The following is a 17,293-nucleotide window of genomic DNA, read 5'->3' on the forward strand; positions in this document are numbered from 1 at the left end:
TCCTTTGCCTTATTGCCTGAGAGCGCATGACGAACTTTGTTCCCTTGGATATATATTTTAATGTATACAAATATCTACACATACTTATGCATAACACCCTTACCACCCAAAGACTCAAGCCCATCCTAAACCATAATAAAAATGACTTTGCCACCCAAAAACCCATACATACTCTAAACCCTAAACATACCCTACCATTCAAAAACCCATACCCACCCTAAGCCCTAAAATACCCTTGCCACCCCAAAACCATCACCCCAAAAACCCATTAGCACCCAAAACCCCAAACCCAACCTAAACCCTAAAAATAACCTTGCTACCCAAAAACGCATAACTGCCCTAAACACTAAAAAATCTCTTACCACTCAAATGCCCAAACGCACACTAAACCCTAAAAATTCCCTTGCCACACAAAACTCCAAACCCACCCTAATAACCAAACAATTCTCTTGCCACCCTAAACCCTAAAAATTCCCTTTTCACCCAAACCCACCCTAAACACCAAATATTTCCTTGCCGCACAAAAACCCATACCCACCCTAAACCCTAAAAATTCACTTATCATCCAACATCCCAAACCCACCCTAAAAAATCCACAAATGCATATACTCTTACCCACACTAAACCCTAAAAAAATCTTTCCCTTATCTATATATATGAGTGTGTGTGTGTGTGCATGTGTGTGCAAATAAGCACTTAAAAAACGTATAACTTAAAACAATTAATACTTACCTTTAAAATTTTGTCTTTAGCCTTCATTCCTTCACAAGAAAATTCGTTGTAATGGCATATTAGTTGTAAAAAATTACGTGATAAAAACTCGCACGGTAGTGTTGCATGCAAAGCAAAGCATGCGTGGTAAAAGAATGCTTCGTTGTAAAGGCCGTTTCCCATGTAAGAGCAGTGAACAACAGTATTTCGAATCTGGTATTCAAGCTAACAACTTCAAACAGCATTCGGGTAATAAAGCCTGTTTATATAATACTATCAGAATGAATATTGTTTACAACTGAAGTAATACTTTATTCTATTAGAAAAACATTTAATATAATTTTAGAAGTTCAAACAATATTTTATTTCTCAAAATCAGATTTTTATTTGATTTCCTGCTTCAAAAGACATATCCAAAATAAAAACCTTAAATAACACTTATAAATATTCAGGAATTTGAGATTCAAGTGTTACAGAAACCAACACTACCACACAACATATTAAGTGTAGGCACTCAGCATTATAGCAATTGTGATTCTTAATATGTAGGCTGTGCACTGGCTGCAACCCAGTTGCATACTATGAATGAAACAATCAGTGCGGGGATGTGATATTTTTATTTTGTTTGTTAGCAGTCAGTAGTCTTTAGAAAAATTAAAAATCACTTTTCCAGAATATGTGGAAATGCCTCTGTGCAATTAAAAGCACAATGATATCTGCTACAGGTGTGGTGAGTGCAAGAAGCAACTGCTTTGAGCGATGTAACCATTAAGTTCACTTGTTCACATTTTTTTTTGCGAGATAAACTACTATGACCAGAATTCTACACCTCACATCATTTTTTAGCAAAAACAGCCCATAAAGCATAAAGCTTTTCATAGTGACCTGTGTACCAATAATCTCTTTCAAGGAAGCAACATTGTACCGTTTCACTTATGGGAAGCTTTGCTTGTGCCACCAGCAAGGTTGGAGGAATTTGAACATTTTTAGTCTTTTTCCAAAACACTGTGTGATAAGAGGTTCTAATAGTACTGAAAGGGGGCAAGAGATTGGTTGAATTCAATAAGGAGGAAAAGATTCTACCAGGGTTAATTATGAAAACATTTAACAGTGGTATTTGCTTCTAAGTATTCAAATGAAGACTGTGTTAACAGCCTGAAGTTTAGAATCCAAAAAGTTAGATTACAAAGGCAAGACGAAAGATTTTGCAAATGGAAAAAGTAAAAAATAATCTGTTTTCTTTGATACAGAAATCAAAATGGAAACTGCATGATTTCAGGAACCATTTGGTGAATGCACATTACAATCAATGGCCAAATAGCCAGTGCAGTAAATACAATTTCGGGGGAAAGAGACGAAAATTAATCTACACAAACTGAAGATGAAAAATATAAATATCAGAATTAAAAGGGCTGTGCTAGACAATCATTTCCGAAAGTTTATTTTACTTCTAAAACTAGGATATCCTTTCAAAAAGATTTTATAATTTGAAACTTCTAATGCCTTTAACCACAACTTTGTTTATTACCATATCAGCAGCTTAAACATCCAAATTGTGCTGAATACAAGCCCGGTGGGTTGTGGTTGCCAAGTAAGCGCTGTACAGCACAATGAAGGCTCTGTACTTCTCATTAACAAGACCTTACCCATAATAGGTGACCAAAAGGACCTGCTCACAAACTTATTCCCTGGCTGCTGTCAGCTCACAAAATACCAACTGAATCTTTTTTCCATGGAGGATATGTTAGCATCTGACATTTTACATTAGGAAATATTTAGAACGAAGCTGGGTAAAATTGGGCTAATTCTAAATTTGTAATGTTTGGCTATATGTTGGTTTAGTTCCTAAAGTGGCTAGTTCTACATTTTAGACATTTAGAGGTATTTAAACTATTGCAGTTAGTATTAGGTGCTATCATGTGAACCCAAAGAACATTGAGGGGGAAGCCTTTTTATTGAGAATTAAGAATAGAAATACATTATAAGCGAATTCATGTTAAATCGTAAATACATAGGCTTACTGATGATTATTTGATATGATTCAAAAACTTCAAGCAAAGATTCCCATTCCTCTGTGTCTACATTCAGCAAGGAAGGAATACAGTCAATATTATTGACCTGAAGGGTTGGTCACAGCTTGGAAGCTGATGTCTCTTGGATAGCAGTTACCAAACGTAAATTACATCCAGTCAGAACGTGTACGTATAATAGATTAACAGAGGATTCATTTCTTTGCTCCTATGACACTCAGGGGATTATTCTCTACTCTTGAGTGCTCTGGCCTTTTTTTATCAGAGTCAAGCAATACAATTTTTTAACTGATAGTTATCCGCACCCAAATGCTGCGTGGCGCTCTTTATAATTATCTTTAATTTCAAAATGAACATTACATTTTTTTAGACTTTGGTCACATATGGATTTCTTATAAAATTTAGACTAGTACACTAAAATAAAAATAAGTTATCTCCAATTTTCTCCATTGATTGGTCATCTCTGCCACTATCCTTGTAAGTGCCATTGCACAACTCTCCTCTATTTTGGTTGCTGCTTTTTTAATGTCTCTTCATTCTCAGCTCCTATTGTTTTAAGGGGCTTTGATTGATCGTTTCCCATTCTCCTGTTCCATGGACTGTGTGGAGAATCCACAACCCTTAGAGCCATCCCTTTAATTGTCTGCAAGTGCACCCCTACATGTGATCCAATGCTTCACGTGTATCCAACTTTACCTGGGTTCTTGTGTCACTTTTTAAGTAAATTGATATTTTTTCCTGTATAATTATTTCTGCATTTATTTTTGTAGGTTCCCAATTTTCTACCTGGAATACAAGGTACCTCTCCTATCCCAGTGTTCTCTCTTTGGCCATGATGATTAATCTGAACAATGCTAATTAATTGATTCTTGTTTTATCCACTTACATATACCCTTCCACTGCTCAGTCTACCCTTCTTTGTCCTGATAATGGCAAATTCAATTATGTCCTGGCCGCAATGCTGTCGACGTATAATGAAATAAAAACATTCTAAATGTGAGAAACACAGAGTGCAGGACCCGAACTATATGGATTCAAATATATATTTATATACATGCTCCAGAGAATATACAAGAGGATGTTTTGATTCCAGCAATGAGCTGTTTGTATAAAAATAAGCTTTGGGAATTTCACGTCTTTTGTAGAACATTTTCCCAAATAAAGAATAGTGTAGAATTGCTGTATGGATGGCAGATGTTAAACAATGATTTTGAATAACATGTTTGAGATAAAAAAAACTGCTAATATGATATGCAAGGCTGTACTTCACACATCTCTAAAAGTTTCAGGGCCTGATTCACAAAGCATTTTTATGAATAGTTGTGTGTTGCTCACCACCTACAGGCAAGATATACTTTCTTACCTTTGTGAATCAGGGCCACAGTCCTTTGGTTGACTCATGTAAGAGAGAGAGTTTAGACAGCAAGTAGTAGATAAGCAAACTAAAACGACCCCAACATTTTCTGTATAAGTGTGATTGAACTATTTGTATTCAGGTACTTGTGTGTTCGAGATTCATGTATTGAACAGTGAACTAGGATAGCATGCTTATCGAAGTGGTCCCCCCATGCAAAAGCACATGCATTTCTTGCATGCACACAATTATTTAAATTTTATGGAAATACATTGAGATTGGAGCTTGTCCACGAGACACCCAGCCAAAGGCAGTGTATTTTAAAAACCTTTACAAAATGATGTACCAATTAGGCCCATAACACTTTTTATATTCACATTCTCTACTTTTGCCCCTATGCTAACTATCAAGACTACAAAGAAAACATGTTAACAGATGTGACTTGTAAGAAACTGAATAGTTACCAGCTAACTTCTTTTCACCACAAACTGATACCGTTTTTTAATTCCTCTCCTTTCTTGACATTTCTCACTCCCAAACACTGTCTTTAGTCCTAATTGTACATCAAAACAAGAATTTGCTAAATTATTCTGTCTTGTCAGCCATTATTCGCTGCTCATATTGAACATTGTTAATGGTGGTAGCGTTGAGACACTAACATTGGTAAAGCCAACAGCTGCATGAGTCCAGATTGCAATGTTATTTTGTATACATCTAGGATGGCCCATCACATTGCATCTAGATAAAATGTGATAGCCATCCTGAAATTGTAAAGCAATAAGTGTACAAAATAACATTATTATACCATTCCAAGATGGTCACCCACGGCTATGGATTTTGCTAATGCTTGCGCCTAATATCAGTAAACATGTCCACAGGTAATACTGGCAGGGGCATGAATAGGGCATGCATAGGGCCCCAGGCAGAGTGTAGGTAGTTGATATGGAGGGAGAGTGGCAGGGGAGGAATCAAGAGAGAGACAGCAAGTGGACGCAATGGTCAGTGTTGTCAGCATAGGCGGTGGATGGAGGGAGAGACCCATATGGAGGCAATGTGAGAGGAGAGGACAAATATCTAGAATGACTGGGGGGGTGAGGATGAAGAGAGAGTGAGAGAGGTAGACAGAGACATACACATAAACACATGAGGAGAAAGAAAACAAGCAAGACGTACTCCCATTGAATGCTAATGTTGAACTGGGACAGATATATGCATATAAAAAATAATTACCTAACACCAGAAGTGGAAGAATATACTTCTCCAATCAAAAAACACGGTGAAGTAAAAATGCTAGAGGGGCTGGTCAAGTAAAGAATAGGGAAGAAAGCCACAGACTCATGAAAGCCATCCAATTATGAGCAGGAGGCAAAAAATAATGTATTTTGTGAAAGTGCTGTTTACAATGCTATCTGCTACCGACAGCTTGAGGTGTCTGTAGTGAGACTGCAAAAACTAAAGTTCACAGACAGGTGTCCCATTCTGCGGCATAGTTTGCACATAATCAATCCGCAACCAATAAATCAACTCCAATAAATACATAACCATTTAATTTACTGTTAAAATGTATTAGCATTGGTCAGAAACATTCTTCAACTAAGGTTACTGTATCAAACCCTATATTCTGAAGATGATGAGCATTCAAAACTAATACATCTACTGATTTTTTTCTCTCTACTTCAAGCTGATATTGTGGCTTAGTACACAGTCAGTAGATGGTCATTTACAATGTCAAGCTAGAGTGAAGCTTTGATTTTTGGAGTATGATCGATACCATGGCAAAACTACAATTGGAATAGGGCTAGTAGTCTATTATAGCCAATTGTGAACTTTGGACTTGAAAAAGTGATTCTAGATTGTGGGTGTGGGAGTACAATAGGAATAATAGTTTGTGCCTTGCTTTGACACTGACTACTAAAAGATACATTCGGTGTTATACAATTTGTTTCTTTCCCTACAGTTATCTGAGTGGTTTACATAGGAAATCAAATTTAGGAGTAATAACTTAGATCAAACAACTTGTGAATGTTAAGATCCTCACAGAATGCAAGCTAACCCACACTTTCTAAATCAGCATCTTTCACAGATATGTGGTGTTTATCAAGAGATGGGTGTTTTGGAACAGATCCTACAGATCATTTCTACTTGAAATTAAATTTCTGGTTTCAGATTTGTATCTGCTAACACAGTAAGATGTTATGACTCTTTTAGAGAGGGTGCATTAGGTACTTGTGGTTTCTCAGTTGCATCACTTAACACAGGAAGGCCCTCTGGCTCTTTTGGTGAGAGGGCACTCGGTGCTGGTTTCTCAGTGGTATCTGTTACCACAGGAAGAAGATCAGGCTCTTTTGGTGAGAGGTCAGTTGTTGTAGATTTCTCAGTGGCATCTATGACCACAGGAGGGAGCCCTGGCTCTTTTGGTGAGAGGGCAGATGGTGCTGGTTTCTCAATGGCGTCTGTTACTCCAGGAATCAGCTGAGGCTCTTTCAGAGAAATGGCAACGGCCACTTCATGTTGACATGATTCTTTGGAACTGTCATCCTTCGGTAAGGGCTGTACCTCTTTCAGGCACTGAGTGACAAGAGGTTTTGCACCTACATCTTTGTTATTGATGTCTTCAGTAGTGGGTAGCATGGCATTAGTTGCAGTTGTCACAGATTCCCCTGTGGCATTCTCAACTCCTACGACCACCTCTTGGTCAATATCACAATCCTCCTCCTCTTCATCTTCTACCACTCCTGGGGTGCCATGGACTTCCTTGATTTTTTTGTAGAGCTCAATCCTTTCTTCCTGCAGAGCTCGGCAAAGTCTCTCGAGCCTATCAATTTTCGCCACAAAGCATTCATATTCCTTTGCCCTCATTGATTTCTGTAACAACAGAAAAATAAGTTAATCCTGATGTCCATGACCTTCATTGTGTGTCATTGTATTTACTACCATTGTCGTGTGGCCATCCTTGACACAGTCGTAAAAGCACCTCACAACTGAATGACTAGCAACATCCTCAGCATCTGTTACCATCCCAAACCCTGCCCACAAGAATATTGCAAAACAAAATGAAATGCCAGTTTTGGCTTCAACTGTACAAGAGCATTTTTAGGTTTAAAGTATTTTATTCAACATAACACATTGGGACAAGACATATCTTCAAAGAGCAATACGGTAGGGCGGAAAGGACCCACAAAGTGCAAATGCATTTGCAGTCAAGATCATCCTAACGGGTCATGCCCCCATTAAATTATACAGAAAAGGGGGTTGCGATGAACAGAGTGTCTGAATTAAGCAGACCACTCTTACCCAGTCCAAAGATCAGGGCTTGATCCATCACCGTTTTTTAGCTCACTGCACCATCCCAGCTCAGAACCTGGCTACATGCAAATTAGTCTGTTCCTGTCCCAGTGCAAGATGGGAACAGGGCAAACCAAACTACCAAGCCAATTCTTATACTGGGAAGGAAACAAGCTCCCGGGGACCGGTTTCTGGCATTTCAGCCGTCGTCGGCCCGGCTTGCTTGAATCCTGATGGTGCAATGAGCAAGGGACTCACATCTGAGTATACCCTTCCACGCTTATGGTGGACAAAATGATTCAGAAAAGGGGGTTGTGATGAACAGAGTGTCTGAATTAAGCAGACCACTCTTACCCAGTCCAAAGATCAGGGCTTGATCCATCACCGTTTTTTAGCTCACTGCACCATCCCAGCTCAGAACCTGGCTACATGCAAATTAGTCTGTTCCTGTCCCAGTGCAAGATGGGAACAGGGCAAACCAAACTACCAAGCCAATTCTTATACTGGGAAGGAAACAAGCTCCCGGGGACCGGTTTCTGGCATTTCAGCCGTCGTCGGCCCGGCTTGCTTGAATCCTGATGGTGCAATGAGCAAGGGACTCACATCTGAGTATACCCTTCCACGCTTATGGTGGACAAAATGATTCAGAAAAGGGGGTTGTGATGAACAGAGTATCTGAATTAAGCAGACCACTCTTACCCAGTCCAAAGATCAGGGCTTGATCCATCACCGTTTTTTAGCTCACTGCACCATCCCAGCTCAGAACCTGGCTACATGCAAATTAGTCTGTTCCTGTCCCAGTGCAAGATGGGAACAGGGCAAACCAAACTACCAAGCCAATTCTTATACTGGGAAGGAAACAAGCTCCCGGGGACCGGTTTCTGGCATTTCAGCCGTCGTCGGCCCGGCTTGCTTGAATCCTGATGGTGCAATGAGCAAGGGACTCACATCTGAGTATACCCTTCCACGCTTATGGTGGACAAAATGATTCAGAAAAGGGGGTTGTGATGAACAGAGTGTCTGAATTAAGCAGACCACTCTTACCCAGTCCAAAGATCAGGGCTTGATCCATCACCGTTTTTTAGCTCACTGCACCATCCCAGCTCAGAACCTGGCTACATGCAAATTAGTCTGTTCCTGTCCCAGTGCAAGATGGGAACAGGGCAAACCAAACTACCAAGCCAATTCTTATACTGGGAAGGAAACAAGCTCCCGGGGACCGGTTTCTGGCATTTCAGCCGTCGTCGGCCCGGCTTGCTTGAATCCTGATGGTGCAATGAGCAAGGGACTCACATCTGAGTATACCCTTCCACGCTTATGGTGGACAAAATGATTCAGAAAAGGGGGTTGTGATGAACAGAGTGTCTGAATTAAGCAGACCACTCTTACCCAGTCCAAAGATCAGGGCTTGATCCATCACCGTTTTTTAGTTCACTGCACCATCCCAGCTCAGAACCTGGCTACATGCAAATTAGTCTGTTCCTGTCCCAGTGCAAGATGGGAACAGGGCAAACCAAACTACCAAGCCAATTCTTATACTGGGAAGGAAACAAGCTCCCGGGGACCGGTTTCTGGCATTTCAGCCGTCGTCGGCCCGGCTTGCTTGAATCCTGATGGTGCAATGAGCAAGGGACTCACATCTGAGTATACCCTTCCACGCTAATGGTGGACAAAATGATTCAGACATCACCGTTATTTATCTCACTGCACCATCCCAGCTCAGAACCTGGCTATATGCAAATCAGTCTGTCCCTGGCCCAGTGCATCATGGGAACAGGGCAGACTAAACTACCAAGCCAATTCTTCACCAGAAAGGAGACAAGCTACCGGGGACCGGTTTCTGGCATTTCAGCCGTCTTCGGCCGGGCTTGCTTGAATCCTGATAGTGCAGTGAGAAAGGGACTCATGTCTGAGTATACCCTGCCACACCTATAGTGGCCAAAAACGATTCAAAAAAGGGGGTGGTGATGAACAGAGTGTCTGAATTAAGCAGACCACTCTTACCCAGTCCAAAGATCAGGGCTTGATCCATCACCGTAGGTGTGGCAGGGTATACTCAGACATGAGTCCCTTTCTCACTGCACCATCAGGATTCAAGCAAGCCGGGCCGAAGACGGCTGAAATGCCAGAAACCGGTCCCCGGTAGCTTGTCTCCTTTCTGGTGAAGAATTGGCTTGGTAGTTTAGTCTGCCCTGTTCCCATGATGCACTGGGCCAGGGACAGACTGATTTGCATATAGCCAGGTTCTGAGCTGGGATGGTGCTGTGAGATAAATAACGGTGATGGATCAAGCCCTGATCTTTGGACTGGGTAAGAGTGGTCTGCTTAATTCAGACACTCTGTTTATCACCACCCCCTTTTCTGAATCCCATTAAATTATACATCATGTTTCGTCACAATATGAAATGACTTTCCCCACACAACCCCACCCCGAACCCCAACTACCCAACTCCCTCCCCCAACTCCCTTCCCCCCTCCCCTCCCACCCCTCGTCCAGTGCACTGTCCCAAAGCAAAAGGAAAATACAGCAAGCTATGCCTCACGTGAAAAAAGGGGGACCAATAGCAAAGCATTAGGTAGGCTCCATTGGGCCCGGCAGCCGCAGAAGACGGAGGTACCTAGGGCAGGTGAGTTCTCTAAATTCCGTGAGCAATAGGGAATGAAATGGCTGCCAGAGCTCCCTGAATTGGTTCACATCCCCCGCAACCGTGAGTGACATCCTCTCCATCCCTAACACATGCCACAGCCTATGGAGCCAACCTGTGGTGGACGGAATCGTAGCCGTGTGCCAATGTATTAAAATGTTCTGGACTGCAGAGCCCAGGGCTATCGCAATCTGTCTGCCCTTACTGGATCTGAGGGGGTACATCAAGCCATTCGGAAGTCCCAACAAGGTGTAAGCAGGGAAGCGTGGTAATTCGATGTCGAAGTGCGCGTCAATATTATCCAGCACTTCTTTCCAGTAAGGCTCCAGCAGCAGGCATTCCCATAAAATGTGTGTGAGTGTACCCCGGTGCCCGCACCCCCTCCAACATGTGTCTTCCTTGTTATGATCAAATTCATAGACTCGTTCAGGTGTGTAATACCAGTAGGTGGAGACCTTGGTCAGAGTATCAGTGAGCCCCATGTGATATGCCGAGTGTCGTGCCCTGTAAGATATGTGTTCCCATTCCTTAGGGCTTAGGGTCCTCCCCAATTCCCTTTCCCAGCGCTCCCTCCCAGGGTGATAACTGTGTGTTGCAGGTGGTTTCAGAAGCTTGTAGAGATCTGGGATCAATTTGGCATCCGATGTGCGGGATAACAGCCATTTTTCGTAAGGAAGGAAAAGCCTATCAGCCGATTCTCTTACTTGCGTCTGGAGTGCCCAGTGGCGGGCCTGCATATAGTGGTATCTGTCGCTCTCCGGTAATGAAAACTCCTGACGAAATTGGGAGAAAGGGACCACCCCCTCCGGACCGTATAAATGACATAGGGTTCGACACCCCGCCTGTCTCCAATGTGTGAACGCCCCTCTTTCCAGCCCTGGCGTGAAATTTGGATTGTCTACTAGCGGCGTGAGCGGGGACGGGAACGTGGTGAGACCGTATAGGAGGTTAGTGGCGTCCCATACCCGTAGGGGAACTCTCGTAAGAAAAGAAGCATAGAGGTTTTTAGGCCTATGAGGACGGCGCAAGAAAGGAATCTCTTGTAGGGGTCTCCCCGCCACCGCCTGGTCCTGGAAGAGCCAATGTTTGTCGGACTCCCACCCACTCCACTCCACTAGGTAACGGAGCTGCGCAGCCTTAAAGTATTTGCGGAAATCCGGTATCCCCAAACCGCCTGCCTCGGGGGCCAGCAGCGAGAGGGCTCTGCGCATTCTGGGCTTCTTGCCCTGCCAAACAAAGCGTGAAACATCCGCCTGTAGTTGCGGTATCCACCCAACCGGCGGTTGTAGCGGCAGGGCCCTAAAAAGATAAAGTACTTGTGGCAAAATCGTCATTTTGACAGCAGCTATTCTGCCAAGCCAGGAGAGTGTCCCGCGATTCCACCGCCCTAGGTCGTCCCTAATTTTTGTTCCTAGTGCTTGGTAGTTGGCCGAAACCATGGCCGGCAGAGTGGGCGCAATCTGAATCCCCAGATAAGGTACCGCACTCGATGACCAAAGCATAGGAAACCTATGTTGTAGGTAGGCTCTGGTAGCCGGCCTGAGGGAGACATCTAAGGCCACCGACTTGCCCATATTCATTTTAAACCCTGCTACCGCTCCGAAGGAGTCCAATTCCGCTATACATGCCGGTAGAGCAGTCCGGGGTTTATCAATGGACAAGATGACATCATCCGCGTAGAGGCTAATAGCGTGTGTGAAGCCCCCCATCCGGATTCCGGCCACCGCAGGATTATCACGCACACGTTGAGCGAATGGATCCATATATAGTGCAAAGAGTAAAGGCGAGAGCGGGCAGCCCTGCCGGGTACCGCGTTCAATGTCAAAGGTCGCAGACGTAAACCCGTTGACCCGAACTACCGCTGAAGGTTGCCTGTAACAGTTAAGAATCATGGATCTGAACTTGTCCCCTATCCCGGCCTTCATTAAAACTTGCTCCAGGAAGGGCCAGTGGACTCGATCAAAAGCCTTCTCGGCGTCCACCGCCAGCATCATTCGTTTCCCCGGGATTAGGGAAGCTTTCTCCAAAAGGTGGACAATCCGTTTCGTATTGTCCACTGTCTGTCTCCCAGGGACAAACCCTGCCTGGTCGGGGTCGATGAGACCGGGCAAGTAAAGAGCAAGGCGTGCGGCCAAAATGTCTGTGTATAGCTTCAAATTGATGTTCAGAAGAGAAATCGGTCGGTAGGACCCACAGTATTTTGGATCTTTCCCGGGCTTAGGGATAACCGTGACTGAGGCCCGGAGTAAATCAGGTGGAATAGCTCCGGGGTCAGCAAAGGAGTTGAAGAGATGTGTGAGCACCGGGGCCAGAGATGTGCAGAAGGTTTTATAATAAAGGGCCGTGAAGTCATCTGGGCCAGGCGCTTTGCCATGTTTAAGTCTGGCAATAGCAGAGATCACCTCCTCTATCCGGATATCTCTATCCAAAAACTCCGCCTGCGAAGAATCCAGGGATGGCAGCGTAACCGAGTCCAGATAAGCAGTCGTAGCTGCCTCATCCGGGGGGGTCTCCAGTGTAAAGATCCCTATAAAACTCGCGGAAGACGGCTGCGATACGAGCGTCCTCCGTCTCCACGTTCCCTGCTGGATCCGAGATTTCCTTGACTAGCTGACTCTGGCGTGTCACCCGAAGCTTGTGGGCCAGCAGTTTGCCACAGCGGTCACCTCCAGTATAGAAGGTGTGACGCAACCGAAGTGGCGCATACTCTGCCCGATCAAGATCCAAGGCCGCCAAAAGCTTCCTCGCTTCCTTGAGCTGCCTCCAAATCCGGGGAGCCCCAGTCCTACGGTGTATCTGTTCCAATTCTCTAACCCGACCTGTAAGTTCATTCCTCTTGGCCTGCCGTTCTTTGTTATCAGCCGCGGAAATTGCCAAGAATTCCCCTCGAATCACTGCCTTCAATGCCGCCCATTGCGTGGCCCGGCTAGTGTCGGCGTTGCCATTATGGGACTGATATTCTCGGATCGCCTCCTCAACACGGGTCACCACCTCCTTCCTGTGTAGCAGCGTGTCACGTAGACGCCACGTTCTGAGCCGAGAAGCAGCTGGTGGCAAACGCAGCGTAGCCTCAACTGGGGCGTGGTCCGAGAGGGAGATCACACCTATCTCCGACCCCGACGTTAGCGCCTGTACTGGGGAGGTGACCAAAAGATGGTCCAGCCTCGCGTATGTCTTGTGCGCATGCGAATAGTATGAGTAGTCCCTACTCGTAGGGTACATGTGTCGCCACAAATCCAGGAGGTCGACTTCTTCCAGCTGGGCCTTACCGTCCGCAGAGAGTTCCCCTACCTGCGGTGAGCGTTGTGCCGATCTATCTATTGCAGAGTTAAAGACCATGTTAAAATCACCGCCCAGTAGAATGTAACGGTCTTGGGAGGAGGTGATGTCCTCGATTGCGGTCTGCAAAAAGCGATCCTGCCTTTCATTAGGGCTATATAGGGATCCAATCGTAAACAGGAGGCCCCCTATCCTGAACCGATACGCAAGGAGCCTGCCTTTTTGTTCAGTAAACTTGTGGAGGACCTCTCCCCGAAAGTGTCTGGCCACTAGTATCGCCACCCCTGCCGTTTTGGTGGCACAAGAGGAGAAGAACTGTGAAGGGAACTTATGAGAGCGGAGTCTGTGCGTGTCTTGCGAGAGGAGGTGCGTCTCCTGGAGGAGACAGATGTCCGCCTGGGTATTCTCCAGAAGTGAGAGCACAGCCCGCCTCTTGACTGGGTTATTCAGCCCCCGAACATTCAGAGTCACTACCTTGCACGTGTCAGGAGGCATGTAAAGGGGAGTAATAAAGAGCAGTGTGGCCCCACAGTACCAGAACAGCAGGGGTGTAAGCGCTGTCGTGTGAAAAGGGCGACATAATAGGGAACAGAGCACTATCACATTTGGTGCAAAAATGACCGAGCAAAACCAGAGGCCCAGCCAATGTCCGGAGAGCCATAGGCAACAACAAGCACTGAAGAACCCGCCCCCTCCCCTTCCCTCTCTTCAGCAATGCAAACAGAAAGTCAAAACTGTAAGTGAGGCATGCAAATCCGAGCAAACCAAAATGCATACACATTATCTGAATGACAAGGAACCCCATTGTGCACTGGACGACCCCCCTTCCCCACTCCCGCCAACACCTGGTTCCCTCCCCTTCGTCCATCCCCCCCCATCCCGATCCCCCCAGAAACTGTTCCCCCCTCCTTCTCCCAAACGGACCCCAGTTCCCACCCTCAACTGGAACTGTCCCAACAACCCCAACTCCACCCCCAGAATCCCCCAACACCCCACCAGAAACCAGTGTCCAAGTCCGGTCCATGACGGACAGGCCTATGGAAAGTCAAAAAAGTGGACGTCCAGCCACTACGCACTCCCCCATCCCCCTGCCCCACCGAACCCTCAAACCTGCGTTACTGACACAGCTATGTCAATCTCCCCCCGGAGTTTATTCAGGCAGTCAACGCAACTTCAGTTGGCGCAGCGTCGGTAACTGTAGCTCGTGGTGCGTCATCTGTGTCCGCAGCTGCAGCGGGCGAGCCCGGCTGTGTCGAGGAGGCCGGCAACCGCCGGCCCGGGATCGACTGCCAGCCATCCCTGGTGATACGGCGCTGGCGAGGAGTGAATGTTCCGTCGTCCGTAGCAGTGATATCCAGTACCCCACATGTATCTTGAAGGGACCGCAGCTGGTGTAGGGTCCCATTTCATCGAAAGATGAGACGGAAAGGGTGCCCCCAGGAGTACTGAGTGCCGTGCTCCCTAAGGAAATCTGTCGCTATTTTAAAGGCCTTGCGTTTTTGCAGGGTGGATGCTGCGAGGTCCTGGTAAAGCGCCACACGATGACCCCTAAAGTCCATAGAAGATCCGCTTCCGTGCTTCACGGAGTATCCTTTCCTTCAAGGGATAGTCCGGCAGGAAGGCCAAGATGTCCGGGGGGGGGGCGCCGATGCCCTGCGCTGTAGGCCGACTCTGTGCGCTCTATCAATACAGATAGGGAAATCATCCGATTCCCCCAGCACTTCTCTAAATAGGTCCCGCAGATATGCAGCTACATCTTCCCTTTCTTCACGGGATGGAACACCCCGGACTCGGATGTTATTCCACCGGGAGCGGTTTTCAAGGTCCTCGGTATGTGACTGAAGATCAAGATTCTGGTCCCGGAGCCGTATAACCTCCTGCTGCAATTGCGTGATCTCCTCGTCCCTAGCATGGCCAGCGCCCTCCACCGTAGCCACTCTCTCTCCCAGGCCATCTACCTCCCGTCGAATTTCCCGGACCTCACCCGCCACCTCCTGTTTAAGGGTCTGGAAGTCGTCCCGCAGGGTGCCAAAAAGGGACTCATGGAAAGATCTCGTGACTGGGGGCTCCCCTCCACTCTCTCCTTGGGAGCCGCCCGGAAGACTCAGAGACAGTTGCCCCCTGTCCTGTCTCGCAGCATTCCGGCCCAACATGTCCGGCAGGGTGCGGTCTCCTTTCTTGGACCCTTTGTTGTTCGCCATCGAGGCTACTGGGGTGTCTTCTGGAATGCTCAGTGCAAGGCCGCCAATCGAGCCACCGGTAGGCCGCTACAACCATGTGCACACTGCCAACCTCCGCGTGGGCCTCAGTCCGCACCTCCGGTAGGCCACCTCCAACAATGGGGTGATTCACGATCCAGTCAACCCGGGGACCAGCGTCCCACCCGGGCCTCCCGGCTCAACCCGTCCGGGCCTGTGCCCCTGCTCACCACCGCCTACACCACGGGCGGGCTCACCTCACAGATGGCCACCACAAAAAAGAAAGTCCTCTCAAACGTTACAGCGTGGGGCGTATTTCAAATGAGTCACCGCTTTACCTCCAAGGTTGTACTGGGAATGTCACACCCAACGCCTTCTACCCCAGTCTCTCAGAGGCGATGATGTGGCGGCAGCCGATGAGGCTGTCGGGGGGGGGATACAGCAATCCGATCTCCGCCAAATCTCTCCACCAGTGCACCTCCGGGGTTCCCGGAGAGGTAGGCCGCAGTTTCGGCGCCACGAGCGAGAGCCTCCTGGGCCACAGTATCGAGTCTCCAGTCGTTATCTCAGTGCTTGCAAGCCTGGTAATGCAAGTCCACAGCCAGAGGGCACCTCCGCTGGGTTGCCGGGCGAATGTAGCGCCTCTCGATTCCCGGCACCTCCGTCTTCCGGGGGACTAGGCCAAAGCTACGGCCTGGCGTAATGTCCAGCCCCCCGGCGCCCCCCTTCGGCGCTCCGCCTCCGGGTACCAAGCTGCTCAGCTCCTCGGGGTTCGCCGCAGGGTAGGATGCTGCGATGAAGGTCGGGGTCCGACTGGAGGCAGCGGCGGCTCCTCCTCAGTCACCAAGGCGGGCGGTCTCCCAAACCAAGCCGAGGCTCCACTTCCACTCCGAACCAAAGGCCCTCTCAGCACCCGGCCAGGGGTCCGGGACCGTTCTATGTCTGATGCCGGTGATTCCTGCCTTCACAGCCTCCACATCGACTTCCAGCGCCTTTATCTCGCCAAATGCACGGTTCCGGGGGCGGAGACCAGTGCTAAATTAGGAGGTTAAGGGCTCAGGTCCGGCGGAGCTCACAGCGAGTGCGACCGCTCAGCCCGCCATCTTGGCCACGCCCCCCACAAGAGCATTTTTTAAATAAATGTATGTATGTTTTTGTTCACTCCACCTAGAGCATTTCAACAAGAAATGTTGTATAAAAGAATAGCAGCTCTGTACGTAGCACATCTAGCAGTTTGTTTGCATAAATAGAGCTGGGGGTAGGCTATGAATTTTAAACCAAATATACCACTGCATTAGGGAAAAGGGACGAGTACATAACTCACAAAACAAATTGCTATAGGTAAAGTATAAAAGGGTTATTATATTTATTTCAAGAAATAGACCAAAAACGTTTCAGAAACATCAGCAATCCTTGGCATTCAACCATCTACTTTTATCAATCACCTCCTAATTTCCTCCCCATTGGGTATTAAGAGGTAAGCTTGCACCTTTAGGGCCTCATTTACAAGGCCCTTGTGCAGCTGGTGTATCACTATTTTGACGCACAATGGCGCAGTATGCCTGACCATATTGACAAGGCGAAGTAAAGTCAACCTGTGTGACTGTTCATGTCCTTGTAAATATGGGCCCCTTTCACGCATTACTCTGCAAGAAAATGGCACTCCTTGGGTGTTGGTGTTGGTGCTCCCATGCAACATCCATGGAACCTGACACATGCCCAGATTTGCAAAGTTTTGCACGCCCCTTTCATGCTCAGTGATGCGTGTAATGGGGCCTTATTTAAAAGGCG

General features: G+C 46.8%; 1 protein-coding gene across 1 annotated transcript in view; it reads right to left on the reverse strand.

Moving 5' to 3' along the window:
- Nucleotides 1–5,625: 5,625 nt before the first annotated feature.
- The window catches only part of TXLNB (taxilin beta), a 118,302-nt gene continuing 106,634 nt past the window's right edge, over nt 5,626–17,293 (reverse strand). The window contains exon 10 of the mRNA XM_086927563.1: nt 5,626–6,960. Coding sequence (XP_086783689.1) covers nt 6,289–6,960 — 672 coding nt within the window. The 3' untranslated portion in view covers nt 5,626–6,288. The remainder of the gene's footprint in view (nt 6,961–17,293) is intronic.

The sequence above is a fragment of the Lissotriton vulgaris genome, chromosome 6, assembly GCF_964263255.1.
Source record: "Lissotriton vulgaris chromosome 6, aLisVul1.2, whole genome shotgun sequence".
Lineage (NCBI taxonomy): Eukaryota > Metazoa > Chordata > Amphibia > Caudata > Salamandridae > Lissotriton > Lissotriton vulgaris.